The sequence below is a fragment of the Marmota flaviventris genome, unplaced genomic scaffold (genome assembly GCF_047511675.1).
Source record: "Marmota flaviventris isolate mMarFla1 unplaced genomic scaffold, mMarFla1.hap1 Scaffold_43, whole genome shotgun sequence".
Classification (NCBI taxonomy): Eukaryota; Metazoa; Chordata; class Mammalia; order Rodentia; family Sciuridae; genus Marmota; species Marmota flaviventris.
Window position 1 is genome coordinate 1,396,427 of NW_027288260.1, and position 20,416 is coordinate 1,416,842.

Here is a 20,416-nt window from a genome sequence, read left to right on the forward strand (position 1 = left end):
TTTGGTCACAAATCACACCTTATTTGCCCCAGCAGAACTCACACTGGAGAGAAGCTCTACAAATGTAAAGAATGTGGCAAAGCTTTTGGTCAAAAATCACACCTTATTTACCACAGAAGAACTCTCATTGGAGAGAAGCCCTACAAATGTACAGAATGTGGCAAAGCTTTTGGTGACACATCAAACCTTATTCACCACAGAAGAAATCACAGTGGCGAGATGCCCTACAAATGTAAAGAATGTTGCAAAGCTTTTGGTCAAAAATAGACCTTCTTTACCACAGCAGAACTCACTGGAGAGAAGCCCTACAAATGTAAAGAATGTGGCAAAGCTTTTACTCAAAAATCAGGCTTTATTTGCCACAGACGAACTCACACTAAAGAGAAGCCTTACAAATGTAAAGAATGCGGCACAGCGTTCAGTCAAAAATCACAGCTTATTTGCCACAACAGAACTCACACTTGGGAGAAGCCTCACAAATGCAAAGTATGTGACAAAGTTTTTACTCAAATATTACACCTTATGTGCCACAGAAGAATTTACACTGGAGAGAAACCTTACAAATATAAGGAACGTGGCAAAGCTTTCAGCAATAAAACAGGCCTTATTCACCACAACAGAACTCACACTGGAGAATAGCCATACAAAAGTGAATAATGTGGAAAAGCATTTAATAAAAAATAAAACTTTATTCACCACAGCAGAAGATATCCTGGTGAATGTGAAATGTGAATAAAGTAATAATACTTTTAAAGAAAGACTATCTTGGGGCTGGGGTTGTGGTTCCGTGGTAGAGTGCTAGCCTTGCATGTTTGAGACCCTGGGTTCGATCCTCAGCACCACATAAAAATAAATAAGTGAAATAAAGGTATTGTGTCCAACTACAACTTAAAAGTAAACACTTAAAAAAAGAAAGACTACACCTTATTAACAACAGAATTTATACAGAAAAGAACCCCTACAAATTGAAACAATGCAGCAAAGTTTTTAATAAGAAATCAATTCTTTTCACCACTAGGCTACTTATTCTGGAAAGAATACATCTAAATGTAGAGAATGTAGAAACATTTTATATCATATATTACTAGACATCAGAGAAAACACACTGGAGAGAAGCTCTGCAAATGAGACCATTGTACCATTACTCTAAGAAAGGGACAGCATTTAATCCTCAACACAATAACCATGGCATAGAGAAAATTTTGTAATGTGAAAATTGACAATGTGACAATGCCTCTAAAATTTATTCAGCAATACTCAGCATCTGTGGATACATACTGGTTAGAGAAAATACAAATGGAAAAAAAATGTAGCTACATGTTCTTAAACACTGCTTATTTTTGGAGAATTCATTATGCCCAGAAACTCTAAAAAGTTAAATAATATTTCCAAAATGTACTTAAATTTTAAATCATAGAACATCTGAAAACTCATACTAGTAGTGAACATTGAACAGATTTTGTCCAAAATGTATTCCTTATATAACAATGAAACATTTATAATAAATGTTAGAGTATAGTAAAGTTATTATCTATATATTACACCTTGATGTATATGAGGATCAGTAAAATACAGAACTCATTTAAGTTTAGAAAACAAGTAGTTGTCTTTAAATTTTGCTTAAATTTATTAAGCATTATCAAGTTATTTTGTGGAAATATCATATATGCATAGTGAAGAAACCTCATCTTTGAAAGAATATAATTGTTTTTCTAAATCAAAAATTACTATTTCACTTTTGAATACTGAGAAAAGAATTATATGAAATCTATTTTTGATGTTTAACACTCAAGTGTAATATTAAACTTTATTTTTGTGTGTGTGTGTATTTCAGTTTAAGTTTAGGTATTTTTATACACTGAGCCACATTCCTAAGCCCTCTCTCCACTTTTTCAAATTCTGAGACTGTCTTGCTCAGTTGCTTGAAACCACACTAAGTTGCTGAGGCTGAATTTAAATTTCTGAAATTACTCAGCTTCCCAATTTGCTTGGATTACAAGCATGGACCATCATACCAGGTTTACAGTGCATTTTTTAACCTATATTTAACTTATGTATGCAAAATGTCTTTAAAACTGAATATTTGTTTATGTGTTAACACTCATGTATTGCATCCTGTTGTTAAATGACAGACATCATAGTGTTCCACTTGACTAAATGTTCTATGTAACAGTAAAACATACTGTTGAGTGAATAATACTCTAGCATCTGTTAATACTTTTACACATTTTAATCAAACTTAATGTGGAATACAATTTGCATAAGTCAGATCATTATTTTTTTCTGTTTGTATTTATGTTGAAATTAAGAGTTATAAGAAGGATGTAGATATAGGAAAATAAGCCCCAGATTTTCATATCTTGATTTATAAATTTTAAAATTTTAACTTTTTAACATTTTAACATTTCCTAGTGATTTGAATAGACTGAATTTCCACAAACTTAAAGATAGCTCTTACATGAAAGAAGAGCTTTATCTTTCTTTTGTGCACAATGGCCTTCTAGACTTCATCCTCATTGGAGACATTTCATTTTTCATGGAATGAGGTCAATGATCAGTGTTTTCATGTACATTAGTAAATTCTGATGTCCTTGTTATTCTATAGGTTGTGTTATTTCAGGGCAGAAATTAGAGAAATGGATGTGGAGTCAAGGTTGAGTGAGGCCTTATACTTATGACAAAATAATCAATGAGCTATGTTTTATAGTCTCATTTTCTGAGGACCAAGTAGTAAGAGGTAAACTGAGAAGGTTGTATGTAAAGATTAAGTTTCTTATCATAAAATGTTGGCTTTTCAGGTACAATGGGGTAAAAGCTTCTTATACACAGAATCCATACAAAAATCATATTGAATATCATTCACAATTTTATTAACATTACATATAATTCATGAAGAACTGAGTTTACAGCAACAAAGGCCTAAGAACAAGATCTGGGGACATTGTGCACTCTCCAATATAGACATATTTATGCCAATTTAATTATACATGAAACTACTTTAAATGAGAAGTAAAATCAATTGGGTCAACACACAACAATATATAAATAAAAACTTGTAAAGACTTAAGCAAGAGACCAATAGTGGATGAAGTGTGGTTTCCAAATGCTAGGGCAATAATGGACATATAATCAGTTAAAGGTAATTGAAGAATGATAAGTTACCCACTTTGAGCTACAACAGCATTTGAATGAAAAAGAGTCACAAAGTAAGCAAAGATAATTCACTTCCATTTGTATGCTTTGTAATATTTTCTAAAAGTTTTCTGCATATTTTATTGCAGTAAAATTGGGGAAACAATCCAGAAAGTTAAAAAAGACAAGTATTCCTCCTCTGGTTTTAAAAAGCAAGAAAAGGAATAGAGAGAAATTTATTGAGCTAGAAAAATTTACTAGTTAGAGTTTAAAAAAAAAAAAAGAACTGAGATTACCAGAGTCTAAGTATAATGTATTTCAGCTATCCCTGGCTGCACAGGGCATTTTTGCTTAACAAAGACTTTGTTCACGTATGTACGCTTAAAGAACATTGCTGTTTTCAGTCAGTCTTTTTCATTAATAACAATGATGTACCTTTCAACAGTTTCCAGCCACAAAAATACACAATTTCAGATATTTTCTGTTTCATCCTCTATATATTCTGCCACAATATTCACCAGGACAAGATAATATAAACCTTTTGGTAGTCAGATCAAGGCATTTACTTCTATTAATTTTAAGGCCAAACATATACTTCATAGAAAAGTATGATACATGGAACAACATAATTTTAGTTAGTAAAAATAATTTTTCTTCATGAAAAATATATCCCAACTCCTTTGTCTTGGGATTACATTGGAAAAATATGAGGTAATTATACTGGGTATTATGACCTTAGGCTATGAGCCTTAAAATACAAAAGAATATTAATGTTTATTTTTAAATATAGTTTTTATATTTAAAATATTCAAAATCCACAGCAATCAATGATACAAAAACATGAGAAAAACAACTACAGTTTGATGTCTCATCATGAAATTTCAATACCTGCTGTAGATTGCCTGTGGCTTCCACTTTTAATTTAAACAAATAGTAATTTTTCCATACAATTTGGGTGAAGTGGAGGACAAAATTTCCTGCATTGCTTTCCTGGGCAAGCCATCATACTTGAAACAACTGAATCCCAAATCAAAATATGTTTACTCTACAATCTAATTATATCAGTTCTTAACTCATCTAGCAAAAAACAAATCCACTTTCTTCTGGTTGAATATCTTGAGCTCAAAGATATGGAACCTGGGAGCTAAAAGAAGTATGGCATAAATAATGAGGTCTTTTTTTGCATAAGGCAAATTTCGCTTTTTTGTATTTGATTGTTCTGCCTGTGAAGATCTACATTTCTCTTCCTACAATGGTATTATGATTGATGGTGACTTGTATGATTACAGGAGGCGTAAAATGCAGCTACATGTGTTTAAGTCCTTTCACTGGTAAGAAAAAAAAATACTATAATTTGTACTCTAATAGGAGACTCAAAATGGTGCTGGACAAACCTATTTTTTTAATCTGCCTCTTTATTCATGGTTTTCTAATGGTTTTGATCTAGTCAATTCAGACTATTTCTGATTAATGGGTGTCATCAAGATGTAAATTCCCTCTATAATCATTAGCAATGAGACAATTCTTCCCATTAAAAATAAAAACATTCTCAAATAGTCTTTGCTATATTCTGAAGTACCACTCTTGCTTTTGCTTTACTAAACAAAACAAATTCCACATATTTGAGTCACAAAGTAAATGGCAATACATTAACCTAAGCACCATGAGGAATATAAGAAATACAAGATATCACCTTTGAAATATAAAAACAAATAAGAATCAGAAATGCTAAGCCATTACCATCTAAACTACACCAGAGCTTTTAAAATGTAATCTTAGATGTTCTACTCACTCTCATAGTAAGATGCCTTAGACACAAAGATATTTAATCACTCACTAAAGTCACTTAGTGAATGTATAACAGTTTTTATTCTAAAGCTTTTACCAAATTTTTTGATAATACATTGCAAAGTCTCAACTGTCTTCTTTAGAAATAAGACACAGAGGTTCTTTTAGTCTGTTTTATAATGTTATAGAAAAATACCAGAAGCAGGTCAATGTATAAAAAGAGATATAAATGCATAAAAATATTTTCTGAGAGGCTGGGGTTGTGGCTCACTGGTAGAGTGCTCACCTGTCACATGAAAGAAGCTGGGTTCAATTCTCTGCACCACATAAAAATGAATAAATAAATAAAATAAAGGTATTTTGTCCAACTACAACTTATAAATAAATAAAAATATAGTTTTGAGTACATAGTTCTGAAGATTTAAGTGCACTGTATTAGAAACTTCTCAGCTCCTGTGACAGCTCCTTCACCTGCATTACACATGAGGTGGCATTATGGTGAGGGCTCATCTGAGAGGTAGAGAGAACATAATGAGACAGGAAGTCAGAGAACTTCAGAAAAAAGACTTGCTCTTTTATAACAACCGGCTTTAATAAGAACTATGTTGTGCCCCATGAAAGTTACATTAACCCTCTCCAAGAACATCTCCCCCAATGATCTAACCACAATTTACTAGATCTCACTTCTTAAACATTCCACTATTTTCCAACTCTCTCCCCTTGAAACTAAGTTCCAAACACATGAGCTTTTGGGGGACATACTCAAATTATAATGAAAGTAATATTAGAGAGACAATGGTAAAAATGAGACATAGAATGCCATTTCTTAGTAGTTATAAAGATTATAGATACTACAATAAAATGCTTTACAGTATAGAAATTATTTTAGGTTGATTTTTTTTATTTTAAAGAGAATAGGGAATTTAATTAAATTACTTTTTGAAGAATGAATGAATTTGAATGTGACAAGACTAATAGGCTAGTTATATTAAAATAAGGGAAAAGTCTGTGCAAAAACTCAATGAATATTTAGTAAACCATGCCTAAGTATAAAAACAGAATGCTGGGCTTTCTGATTATGCTATATCAAGCCAAAAGTTTACTGGCTAAAATCTGGTGGCCCTCAAAAGCAGAGCAAATATTCATATAAAAGATGCAGTGGACATCAGTCTCAAGAGTTTCCTACTTAAAATATCTGCTTCCAAATACTACATGATTCATAGTAATTCTCAGGAGTAATATATTTCTTTCAATTTCAATTTTTAGCTTTCTATATAGTTACCACACCATCTCATGGCCACATCAATATTTTCTTGAACTTCTTCATATATTAATCTATACACTATCTCAGATATGTTTGTTTCTAGATTGTCAGGGATCCCTTCTAGTGAATTCTGAGATGTGTGAGAGGTTGAACAAGCATAGAAATATGCTTATGAAATATAAGCCATGTTGTAGGTGGGAAGTAAAAGGAGAAAAGAAGCAAAAGTCCTCATCTAAACTTGAATGTGCTGATACTACACAAGGTTATTCCAATGATGTCTGGTTTGAGGTAGGGAAGCAACTTTTCTTATACATTATGACACAAAGTTCATCAAATATGGTTGTTACAGACTTTTAGAGAACACCTAAATTTTTCTTAGTAATTTCTACATTGAAAAATGACTGTTCCCTTTAAACAAAACTATCCATTGCAATAAATCTGAAATAGTTCTTTAATATTGCAAAACAGAAAATTGATAGCATTATTCACTGAATGCTAATATTTTCCAATAACACCTCACACCACAATTTATGTACCTTATATAGATTAACACCTCTAGGGGTTCTTAACACAATGGATAGATAATTAAAGAGTGAAATGAGACTCAGAAACAACTAATTATAGTAAAAATTATTATTACCTTATTTCAAATACTAGTGCACCCTTTTGCTTTTGTTTTCCCAAAAGTTCATTTTTTTTAACCTTTGGTATGATATTTCACTTTATTTAAATAACATAATAAATAGTACTGTTTTTTCATATGTACTCTCTGATGCATCTCAAATATATTTGCATACCCCGAGACCTTAGCAGATTTCTATACACATTATTCACTAGAGAAGCAGTAGTTACTTCTGAAATCTATATTGCTCTTTTCAAATGAGGTCTTGCAGTTTTTTTAAAAAAAATATCTGAAATAATTATCATGAACTTATTTCAAATTAGCATATAGTAAGTGCCTGACAAATATTTGTGAAAAAGAATGAAGAAATAATAAGAGCATTTATATAATCTGTACAATATGGTATGTGGTATTTCATGATTTTCGCTACAACTTATTGAATATTATAACAATCTTACTATGTAAGTAAGATGCGGGTATAATGAACCAATAATAAATTTAAAAATTGTGCTGCATTGTTAGTAATTCACCAAACAATTTTTTTCAAAAACAGACACTCTGATGTGTTTTTTGTCAACTATTATATTATGAATGAATGAAGCTCAGTAAATGAATAATTTGAACTATGTACTTGCTTAGCGTGCCTGTCATTCATTGTTAAAAAAAAAAAAAAAAAAAACCTTTAGCTATATAAAATTTTAATATTGTATATACCATTGTAATATAATGGAATTTTAATAAAATGTACATTAATAATGCTGAAGTCTTTCATTGAGTCTTATATCAGTTTATGAAATAAACTTACTATGTGTGATTTCCTCAATTCTAAGTGTCTTATGTTTTAAGAAACTGTATGGACAATGCAAATTAAAGTTAACATACTAATATCAAGAGCAGAAGCACCACAGGAAAGATGAAAACAAAGAATTGGGAGATTCCACCATTGTAGATGTGATTTTCTCAACATCTTTTCAATGTACCTAACCCACTATTGATACCAAAATTAATGAGCAAACTTTTCTCATGCTGATTGTGCATGATGCTATTATATAAAATGAAAACAAGCAAATGTGTCAGAGATGCATTTTACAACATTAGTTGAAAATACAATTGATTGATCAGTATCTCACTGTGTTTTACCCCAGCAGAAACCTTCTCAGTGTGCAAGATAAATGGGTAAAAGTTAAAAAAAACAAGTAAAATTTATGTTAAAGAATCACAACTATTTTTTCTTGAGGAAAATATTAATGTCTTTTTGAAACAACATGTCAATAAACTGTGCCCTATCACTTAAAGGAAAGCAATAATTCTGATAAATTTCTTCATTTTATTCTTTGAATATGCCAAGTATTCTTTAGCAAACTTCCACATATATTGTTTAATTTCACAGGTGTAAATTATATCTGGTTTTCTAGAAATTGCTACTTATTTAATATAAATTTGTTGAGAAATTCTTTCTGAATGTGCTGATAGTGAAATATAGTGAGGAATGGAAGTCATTTAAAGCTCTATAAATTGAAATCACAGAATGGTGGGAGGAAACTGTATATAATCATGAGAAACATATTGAGTACTATGAATTTGTTTCAGATATTTATTTCCCTTAGTTTCCACTTTTCACATAAGCAAGTGCTTTTAAATGAAGCTGACTATTAAATATCATAGAAAAGGCCATCAGAGAAATCAGAAGAAGAAATTTAAAAGAGAAACAATCAAATCATAAACATCTGGTTGAAACAAGAACTGGCCAAATGTTGGATCTTAGCTTTTGACTTTACTAAATTTTCTCCTATCTTTTTTTTTTGTTGTTGTTTGATTATGACTAAGAGGAAGGTATTTCGATTAAAACACTTACCGGAAAAAATTTATAGCAATTTGTTTTTTCTAAAACACGGATGAAATTGACTTGCTAACTCAGGATAGAATCTAATGCGTAAATCTTGTTATGGTAAGAAAAAAAAAGTATAACTACTCAACATGAATATTTGCCTTTTCAAAAAAATATTAGGGTCAAAACCAATTTAGTAAGATAGTATTGAGTATTTTATATCAAAGAAAATGCAAAAATATTTAAAATAATTTTGATTATTAGATGCATGTAAAAAAAAGTAGTGTCCAGGCCTGATGTGGTGGTACATACCTGTAATCCTAAATATCATAGGGGCTGAGGCAGAAGGATCACAACTTCAAGACCAGCCTTGGTAACTAAGTGAGACCAGGTCTCAAAATAAAATATCAAATAATTTTGTATATATATATATGAGTGATAAAGCACCCCGAGTTCAATCCCCAGTGCCATATAAAACAGTAGTTTCCAAAATTTACACCCAGATCAGCAGCCTACACTCTATCTGCAACTATGTAAAGTTTTAAAAGGAAACTAAATTTAGCCATATCTACTATGAGTTGTTTGATTATATTGATCATAATATTGAAATATAAATATAAGACCCTACACAATGTTTTAGGTGTTCCCATTATTTTTTTATAATTGCAATGAGAGAGGGAGGAAAACCAATTTAACTTATGGGGCCACTTCTTTTTCTTCAGGCCTAATTAATCAAATATTAAAAGGATTTAGCATTTAACTGATTATCATTTACGGTATGTGTTCTGGGATTTCTTGCTTAATTTACATTGGACACTTTATTATTTCTGAGTATCAGCATCTGTACAGGCCACCACACCCACTCTATTTTTTAATAGTTACAAGTCCCTGTGTTCATGCTTCCTCAGTTATTCTCTTTAAAAAATAATTATGTGTTGCATTCTTTGTCTACAGAAAATTTATGAAGGTTAAAAACCCATAAGCATTTTCACAAATTTGACTTTAAGATACTTTTCATCACAAAACACACACCAAAATTAAGAATGATTTCTTTATCGAATTTATTAGCCTTTCTGACATCCAATATCAGGACATGAATGCTGCTCATGGAGGGATGTTCTTACCATCAAGAACAATCAGTACTACTTTCTTCTTTCCCATTAAATTTTACAAAAAGTGCACATTTTACTGTGTTTCATATACAGAACTTGGCTTTCCATTATTTGTGTTTAGTATGTTTTTACTTTCTTTTTTTCATCATTTGTTTTTCCTGTATTTTCTAATATTCATTTTTTTATGGTGAGAAAAAATAGACCACTAGAATCTTCTAACATTTGCTACATTTAATCACTTGACTACTCACTAGCTAATATTTCTATTAAACCATCATTTTAAAGGTAGGACTGAGGTATGCTAAAAAACTATTTTCAAGGTCTACTGCAGAATAAGCATAACTTTCTTGAGCTCTGCAGTTAGAGCCACTGTTTCTGTCCACCAACTCTGCTCTCTTTTTAAATTTTTTTTCTTCTATATTGAGTAACTCTCTTTGAAATGAGGCATGGGAAATAGCTTTTTAGATTTTTATTATTTATGAAAATCTATTTTTATTTATCATTGATGGACGATCTGCTTCATTTTAGAATACCAGATTGAATACTATTTTTCCTTTAACTCTTGTGCTTATTCTGTATTTATCATATATAATCCATCATTAAGGATAAATTCTTGGGTTTTATTCTTGCTTTCTTGAAGCTGACCATGGTTTTTCGTTTCAGGATATTTTCTTTGTTTTAAGCATAGCTACTTGAGAAAATCTGGAGATATATTTAGCATATTTAAAATTTATTTTCTTGATTATTGTATTCAATCAAAATGGAATATTTCCAGACCTAATTTTCTTTTCAGTATATACATGTAGGAAAATGGATAAAATATGGAAAATAATATATCTGTTTTTCAGACCAAAAACAGGCATAGCAGGTGAGTGAAACCATAAGCAATAAGTGCAGACTGGTTAGGCAAACTATAACTTTATTTTAAAAAATGAATCTTAATAAGCACAGTTTGATAAAATGCTGTTAAAACTAATGGGTAAAGGGAAGTAAAAATAATCAAAGTATACCACTGTAAGAAATAATTGAGGTCTGGCACCTGAGAACAGACTGTGGGGGGAACTTCATGTTATAATAGGAAAGAATTCCTCACTTTCCCTTCACCCTCTCACCCACGTAACCTCACCAGAAACCACCAAGATGCCCAGAATAAAATGTTTCAAGTTCAATAGTCACAATCGTTCCAAATACAAAAAGCAGTTACAATTCAACTGAACAAAGAAGCTAATGTGCAAAGTTAAGGGGATCTGAGACATCATATAAAAAGTTAGGTTAAGGATAATTCTGTTTGTTTTTTTTTCTCTTTTTTGGTGTGTGTGTGTGTGTTTTGTTTTGTTCCAAGGGTGTGGCTATTCCTTGGTCACCTGAACTCAGAAAAGAAACTGTTATTTTGATGAAGTGTTAGTGGGTGACCCACATTGAAATCAGACAAATATTAAAAATTTTTTTAAAAGCCTATTAATCTGCTTGAATCAAATGTATGAAATATGACATGTCAAGAGCTTTGTAATGTTTTGAACAACTAATAATAAAAAAAATAAAAATAAATAAATAAATAAAAAGCCTAATTACAAAAAAAAATGTTGCTACTTTCTCCCTCTACATTTTACTTTTTAAAGTATCTTTTTTTAAAAAAAATATTCATTTTAGTTTTAGGTGGACACAATATCTTTATTTTTTTCACATGGTGCTGAGAATCAAACCCTGTGTCATGCATACTAGGCAAGCACGCTACTACTTGAGCCATATCCCCAGCCCTAAAGTATCTTTTTTTAAGTTATGATTTTTATTTTTGTCCTGAAAAGTAGACAGTAAAACAGCTTCTGGAAAAATTTACAACCAACTGCATGAGGGTCTGGGAAGCTGAGAGGCTGAAGCAGGGCTGGGGGGGAGCAGACTGGAAGTCTGACTAAGGAGCAGGCTTCCCTTAGTCACTGGAGGCCAATTATAACTAAAAAGAGACAAAAATCAATAAGTGTTTGTAAACCAGGAAATGACACAGATTATCAAGTTAGTGTCAGTTATAAAAATTTATATAATCATGAAATTAGAGAAACCATGAACAGGATTAGAAAAATAATAGATGTAAATTATATTTTTAGAAGTTTATTTGTGATACATAAAAATAAAGATTTTAAATGGAAGGCAGAGAAATATGCAAGTCATATAGTACTTCACAAACCTTACTTCAGTTACAAAAGTATAATCAATTGATAACTTCTACTTATTTTACTCTCTATCTTCCTTGGCATTTCACCTGAGGTCACATTTGTAGATAGTGACCAATAACTAAGCAAATAACTAACCAAGAAGATAGTCACTGAAGTTACACTCTTTCTCAGAAAACCCCAATCAATTTCAGAGCAAAGGTGTGATACAACACCTATTCATTTCTTTCTTTGGGAAAAGGTCCCTTTTGTGAATCAGATAGAAGAGGAAATTGGCCAACCTCTATCAAAATATTACTAGAAATAAATATGAGTTATCTTCATTTAGAAGTGAAGTGAAATAAAATAACACCATTGTACAGTATCTTTCAGGATTACCCTTGAAAAATAAAAAATGAAAAAAAAAAAAAAAAACTCTTTCTAAAGAGCATAATACTTGGCAGCACACTTCATCCTTAATTTCATGTGGAAAAATAAGTTACCTCAGGTAAGAAGGTACATAAGAAGGTACATAAAATAATAAGAAGAAATCAAGACTTGGTCAAGGATTTAGAAGGAACTTTGAAGACTATAAAATTTGGGGGGTACAGTAATAAGGACGGATCTCTGAGAGAGACAATGAAGTGTAAATATAATGGGATTTCATGCTATCACATACCAAAGCACATACATCATGGATATTGTACAAGACAACCTAGTCGACAACTGGACTTGGCTAGTTGTTTTTATCCAGCCTCTGATGCCGCACAGGATGAATGAGGACTGAGTAAAATAGTGGTTTCCAGTCACCATATTTTATCTATCAAATGCTTCTTCCAAATATCTAGCCAGCTAGGAGGAGAGATCTATCTCTAGGTTCCTGTTAAAGCATCATTCTTTTCTTCATTTTCTCATAATAAATTAACAAGTGGATGTCTTTTAACCCAGAAATAATTTTAACCAGAAAAACCCAAACATTTTTTTTTTTAATTTTGTTTTTACAGACAATAAATGCTAAGCAAGTACCACTAATAAAGTGTCAATACATCATGCCTAAAATCGAATCAGGTCACACTTAACAAAAATAAAGATATTACTATTGGTCTATGACCATGGTATCCACTGTATTATCATCTAAAAAATAGAAACAAAAAGCTGCTGGCCTGGTAGAATTCTGGAACAGGTGATGGTGTTGCTAACACTTCTTAAATTTCACATCATTATATCAGGTTGTGCTACCAAGAGACACAATATATAGATCCAGGAACCAGAGTGTCAAAGTTTAAGAGTCTTAACTCACCATCACTCCTATTAATGCACTTGGCAATCATATTTTCTTACATCATGCGTCTGCATCCTCCACTTTTAGAAATCCTAATTATTTAAGAGGACCCTTTACCAACAGGATGTTTATCAAAATTCCAACTAAAATTTAAACTGCACCTGAGGACTCTAAATTCTATGTACTAAGAAAACAGAAAGCAAGAGGAGAAATTACAATCCTAGGTAGGTCAATTCACTCTCCTCACCAGAAGGACATTGATTCCATGTTGCAATGCTAAGCAAGTACCACTAATAAAGTGCCAATACATCATGCCTAAAATTGAATCAGACCACACTTAACAAAAATAAAAATATTACTATTGGTCTGTGACCATGGTATCCACTGTATCCAAATATAAAAATCTATTGTATATTTGAAGATAAAAATCAGATGATTCAATTTGAAAACAGATGATCCAATTCTCTATTTTTTAGTATTCACTTTCCATACATGAATTGTAAAAGGATCAGTGCAGTAGTTGTGTCTTGAGAAAATTATAGTGAGGAGCCTCAAATGATTTGGGGATGAGTATAGAGACCAAAAGAAGTATGTTTAGTGGGTCTAAATTGAACAGAGGAAGAGACATAAGATGACTATTAATTTGACATTCAGTCTACACAGCTGTCAAAACTGTAATTAATTGCACTGTTTTCCATTCTTATAAGTTTTCTTCAGGAATAGAGTCTCACCAGTACCATAAACTAAGTACAGAACTTAGACTGAAAAGTGAGTTTTTGTGGTGTTACTACAGGGAACTATGCTTTATGGCACCATTAGGACTGAAGGATTCATTTCCCAGACAATTGCTGAAAGTGGTCTTTTCAAAATATTTTCATTAGTAGAAGATAGTTTTTCTGGCTATTACCATTTAAGGTTTCCTAAACTCAAGACCGTTTGAGACTCATGTAAATCACACTCCATGTCTCAAGTATGAAAATACAAGAGTGCAAGACAGATCCATAATTTCACTTTGAGTAAGCAGAAGCCTCCTTTGAGATTAGACTGCAACCCCAGAGTCTGTGTACGCAAATGTGCTTCCTTCCCTTTATTTCCATTGTGCTGATCTGAAGCACACTAACTTATGGACTTCCAAGGTGCCTAGTCATGGTCTTAATCCACCTCCTGGAAAGCCCTAATTAGAACTCAAATGCATCCTTCATCTACTTCCAGACTTTCTGTTTTCCAGAAGGTGTTTAATTGATAGATAAAATATGGTGACTGGAAACCACTATTTTACCCAGTCCTCATTCATCTTGTGCAGCATCAGAGGCTGGATAAAAACACACACCCTGGTTTTCCTGTGGACTTGATGCACAACATTTCCAGAAGTTCTTTAAAGTCTTTTTGTCACTGAAGATTACCTCCTCTTTTCATTGTGGAGGTTTGTCTCATTTTATGCTTCTCTTTTACTGTTACTTTAATTCATTGTCAGTAAAATAGACTTGTATATTTGAAGATCCAGATCTCTAAGTAAAATAGTTAGTTTATGGGCTTATAATACACAATCAAAAATTTTCAATACATTTAAATATAAATTTAGATCCATGATTAAAATTGGAGGAAATAAAATAGGCTTATTAGGATGTAATTCTGCACTACAAAATTATCTTTTTTTCACAAAGGATAAGAATTTTGGAAGATAACATAACACTAAAAAAAAAAAAGAATCACTATTTTTTATATATAGTTGTGCTTGAAAGAGAATAAAAATTTCACCATAAATTGATGATATAATATAAAACAAAAAGCTTTATAACCAAGTTCTGTTTATTTTTGACAAAACATATTTGAAGCAAAAATACCAAATCCATGAATCTCCTCAAAACACTATACAGTGAATAGCATTTCTACACAAAACATATATTTTTATGATATTATGTAAATTTTCTAGACATAGATGTAGAGGTTAAATACACTAATATTATTTCTCAAGGCACATTTATTTTGAAGCACAGTTCCATAAATCTGCAAATAAAATTAAATTTTACTTATTATACACAGATCAGTACCGCAAAAATGACCAAATACCTGGATATATTTCCTTTGACAGATTTCTCTTTCCTAAACAATAAGGTCAGCTTTAATATAATATATCTCCTACCTTTTCAGTGACACAGAATTTTTAAATTTTAAGCAAACTTCTCCAATAGGCTCAAAATTCACCATATAACTATGGTACTAATACAATTAGTTATGGATGATGTTACAAGAAAAATTCTTAGTTCTTTTAAGAGAGTTTTTTGAAATGAAACACTATATCAACACATGATCCTTCAAACAAATTACGATAATGCATGCACAGCAATAAATTTGGAATAAAGAAGGTATAGACATTTATTCGCTACAGGACTTTGAAAACACATGCTTTGGACCTAAAAGACAGTTATTTTGCTTTGTAATTGCAGCACATTTTATAGCTTTGTGAGGAGTTTTAGTTCTAAATTTTTGTTTTGTGATCTCACGTGCTTCATGTATTTAGATGTATTAATGTAATATATGCTTATATGAGTTATATGCCTCTTTCTATTTATAGAATTAAAAAAAAACTCTTGGTAATCATACAGTTTCTAAATTAGAGAGCAATTACCATGCAAGCTAGAAAATGCACAGTGGCTTAAAGAACTCCTCATTCCAGAGTCTAGCCTTAGAGTTTTCTCATAGTCGAAGATCAATAAATTTATATGGATCATAAAGTTAAGATCTGTTTAAACTTAAAGTAAAGAAATAGGAAGCCAGACAGGTGCTTATTCACAGATGTCAAGCTGTCATTACTGGGAAACCCAAGGAGTCCTAAAGAGCAGTCTGTCTCTCTGATTGATGTAGTTATGTAAAATTCAAGTCCTGCTTTACTTCCCCAAAACTTTGGCTTTCCTTTGTCATTTTGTTCTTTGTGTTTCAGTGACCAGAGAAAGAGATATGTTTACACTTATTTGTTCATGCTAAAGACAAAAAACAAACAAACAAACAAGCAAAAAAAGAACTTACAAACAACCGAGTTTGTAAAAAAAATCAGAAATTTAAGTACAGTGATCAGGGTAGAATGGGATTCTACTGACCTAAATGTTCCTTTAAGAAAAATTAGATTCAGACATTTTCATTGTGACAGAAATGGGAAAGGGTATATATGTATGTATATAGTCACATATATATACACACATGAAACTAATACATAAAGAATGAATTAACACAAATATTCCTCCTCTAAACTTGGAAATTATATTCCTGTTTATTTTTAATCGGGAATGGGAAATTACTAGTACATTCATTTGATTTTCAAAAATATTTAGTGTGCTTCCAAACCCTTTTATCATGATTCTCTCATTTGTCATTTCCTAACTGAAAGAGTACAGGATCAGGAAATTTTTAATCTTTTGAGTTAAATTGGATCCAAAGACTTTATGAGAAATATAATTAGTTTATGGCATTGTTATATTGCCCTCTATGAAATGAAGTTTTGAACATAGAATATCATTTCATTCTTAAAATTTAAAAAAAAAATATAATTACTCAAATTATAGAATTCACATCAATAGTAGTTCTATTTTATTTTTTTAATATTACAGAAGCAAGTTTATAAAAAATGATAAATTACAGATGGAGATATGGCTCAGTGGTGGAGCACTTGCCTAGCATATGTGAGGTCCTTGGTTTTATCCTCAGCACCACATGAAAATAAAATAAAATAAAAATTTATAAAATATCAAGTTAAAACTCATGTCTTCTTTTATAATATGTATACAAATAAGTAATTTTTAAAATCTGTAGATGACATTCCATATGTAAGTTGTATCAATAGAACTCATTAAACTTAGAACAAATGGAAAACTAAAATTAATCATTATTACCTATTAAAAATGACTCATTTTAGGAGGATATAAAATTAAAGAAGCAAACATTGTTAGAAGAAAATATCCTCAATGTGCCATACAGAACACAGTCCTCTGGATTGAGTAAAATTATTGGAGCTGAAGTCTCTCTCCTGCATATACAAGAAACCTCACTAGTATGCTAAAATTTCCTCATTCCACAGCCTTTCCATGACCCAACTGCACACTACTTCTGAATCTAAGAATGCAGAGGCACTTATCCAGATGGATGAGGCAAAGGATGATGTTTTGCAGGTAATAGCCTAAAGAGTTGCACGTTTTAAGGAAAGACATCTTTAAGTTCTGTCTCTGCAGGCCTATAATATTATTGTCTAGAGAAATATGACAAAAATCTCCCTGGAAAACACAGAACTGTGGCTTTCCCAGTGTAACACGTAAGCTGTCTCTTAATTTTACTTCTTCTTTTGTGGATAACAGCAGTCCTGGGAGAGCTGGTCTCCAAATTTTTTTCTGGACATATTTGGAAAGGCATCTCAATTGGAATCATGTCCAAACAAAATTGCTATTACTCTGATCATAAGATCAAATTAGTCCAGTCAAATTAAACAATTTACAATGCCTCCAATTTGGGGTGAGGGATTTCTGGCACCTTCCATGGTTACACCATGGCTCTGAGGGTCCTCTCTCTATCATGTGTGATAGGCTCCTCTTCCCTAGCTTTTTCTCACATGAAGCACCTGGTTTCTGGGTAGTGTTGTTTCTGCATGCCACCATTTCTAAAATGGATTTTTTTTTGTGATTCAGGCTCTGTGTAAAATATTAAAAGTAATAATTAATCAATGATTAATAATTAATTAATTAAAGTTAATAATTAATTAAATAAATTAATCTGAAATTTCAAAAGAAGATGAAGAAGAAGAAGAAGAAGAAGAAGAAGAAGAAGAAGAAGAAGAAGAAGAACTACAACAACAACAACAGAAGGCTACATGCTGAGGAGATCACAGGAAGATTGAACATGGAGCTGTGTCAGAGCCCATGCTGAAAGGCAACCCTAAGGAACCTGTGATGAGCCATCATATTCACTAACGGAGGTAGAAGGGAGGCCTGCCCTTTCTCTGAGACAAACCATGTAATATTAGCTTAGTCTTGTCTGTACTATATATAAAGTTATATAAAGCATACAAAATAAAATGGAGACTTGTGATTTAGAATCAAAAGAAAGTACAATCATTTCAAGCAGGTCACTGAAATTCCAGTGTTGGAGTCAGAAGATACTGCTTTATCACAACCATTGTCAATGTGTGAAGAGTATTAAGTATCATAAAAATGAAAAAAAAAGGTATTTTGAGAGAGATTTGGAAACTTGAATTAAATGATAATAAAATCAATTAAAACCTGTAAGGCCTACAGGTAATTTTCCACATGGTTGAATTTGGAGTAGTTTGAAAGCTGCAGAAAAAAATTTATAAGAAATGCCAAATCTTGAGACCTTCAAAGCCATGTGCAAAAGAAAAATAAAATAGGAGAAGGGCATAAATAGTTGAACAAGCCTATGTGTGATAAGGCAAGGCTCATTTGTGGAGGAGGAAGCCCTGGGCTTCATGTGCCTTGGAAAAGTTTATCCTATAGGCCAGCCCCCATCCTGGCCCAGCCACTCCTCTGCCTTTGCTGGATTGGATTATTCCCTATTTCCTTGTGTGGCATTGTCCATTGATCACCAAGTTACTACCTGGAATTCTCTCCTCTATGTACACTTATTCCCTAGGAGTATTGTGGGGTGAGTTGTGGCAGAGGGGTTGGCTTGTGTCCCCTCAGCTTTGTGGAGTCTTCTTTTGTTTGGAGCCACAGAGATCTCTTTGGAGAGCTACAGAAGTACAGACACACACCCTGGTTTTCCTGTGGACTTGATGCACAACATTGAGTAGGTGAATCCAATCATTTTGTCTAAGTTTCCCTGATTTTTAATATAAAAGTGATTGCATCTCTAATTGTGAGCAGTAGAGTCAATCACCCTGATACCTGGACTTTAGCTCCAGTCAGAGAAAAAAAAATCTCTGCGGAGTACTCTCAAGCATTGGATTTATTAAGCTTGCAGGGAGGTTCCTAGATGTTATGATTAGTATAATATAAATTTTAATGGACCAAGGTCCTGAGTACGTATCATACATATGTATTCTGGCTTTTATATATTTATGGAGGCTTGAATAGTTTCTTTTTCCTTTGGTACTTGGGATTGAACTCAGGGGCACATAACCATTGAGTCTTATCCCCAGTCCTACTTTGTATTTTTATTTATAGACAGTGTCTCACTGAGTTGCTTAGCACCTCAATTTTGCTGAGGTTGGCTTTGAACTCACAATCTTTCTGCCTTAGGCTCCTAATCTGCAGGGATGGCAGACATGTGCCACCTCACTTAGCTTGAATACATCTTTAATTTCTCTCCTTAGATCTTTAATTTCTCTCCTATTTACTTATCTTTAAGATGGGGATAATGCCACTTGCTTCCCAAGACTATAGTGAGAATTAAATGAAGTCATAGATAGTTAGCACTTAGTGCCTAGTGAGTGTTCCATAAGCCAGGGGGATGACAGTCCTTTGTATTTTTGCTTTGTGGGCACCCAGCTTTAGGTCTTTGGACAAAGCCTTGAAAAACTTAGCAAAACCCTGTTTAAAAAAATACAAAAATAGGACTTATGATGGGGATATTGCTCAATGGTGAAGCTTGCTGAATTTCAGTCACTGGTACCAAAAACGTCATTTAATTTAGGACATTGTAATTATTTTCTTAGTATGTTCAATTGTGACCTATACATATATGGGCATAACATCATTGACCAGTCTCATTTCTCAGTGCCTGAATCATCTCTATTATCCTCTCTTCCATCAGTCTAAACTCAACTATTCTTTCTCCAATTTTTTTTTGAGATCCACTTCTTTTTTCAACTCCATTTTTCTTTTACCTTTCACATGTGAGAGAGAAGACTTGACAATTGACTTTCTGCATTTGATTTATTTCATTTAATTTTATATTCTCCAGATTCATTCATTTCCCACAAATGATATAATTCCATTCTTGTTTATGGCTGAGTAGAATGAGTAAACTTGTGAAAATATGTGTAGATGATATTTTCTGGGAATATCACCTGCCAGCACACAGGACCTTCAGGGTCCAAGCTCAGCCTGCCATTGTGTGAACCAGGGAATGAAGATGGAGGAAGCAAAAGGTCTCATGTGAACCATTTGAGGTCTTCCAATCCATGGCTCTGACTATTTGTACATGCACCAACCAGCCTGGTAACTTCCAGAGTGTCCTTTATTGTCTGCATTGATGACTAACCTGTCTCAGTGGTCTGTTTTCATTACAGTTTTGTT

General features: G+C 32.2%; 1 protein-coding gene across 1 annotated transcript in view; it reads right to left on the reverse strand.

The window, feature by feature from the left end:
- LOC139704178 (kanadaptin-like) overlaps nucleotides 1–14,138 on the reverse strand; it is a 32,843-nt gene extending 18,705 nt beyond the window's left edge. Inside the window, 1 exon segment of the mRNA XM_071607241.1 lies at nucleotides 14,083–14,138. Coding sequence (XP_071463342.1) covers nucleotides 14,083–14,138 — 56 coding nt within the window.
- Between the last annotated feature and the right edge of the window lie 6,278 nt (nucleotides 14,139–20,416).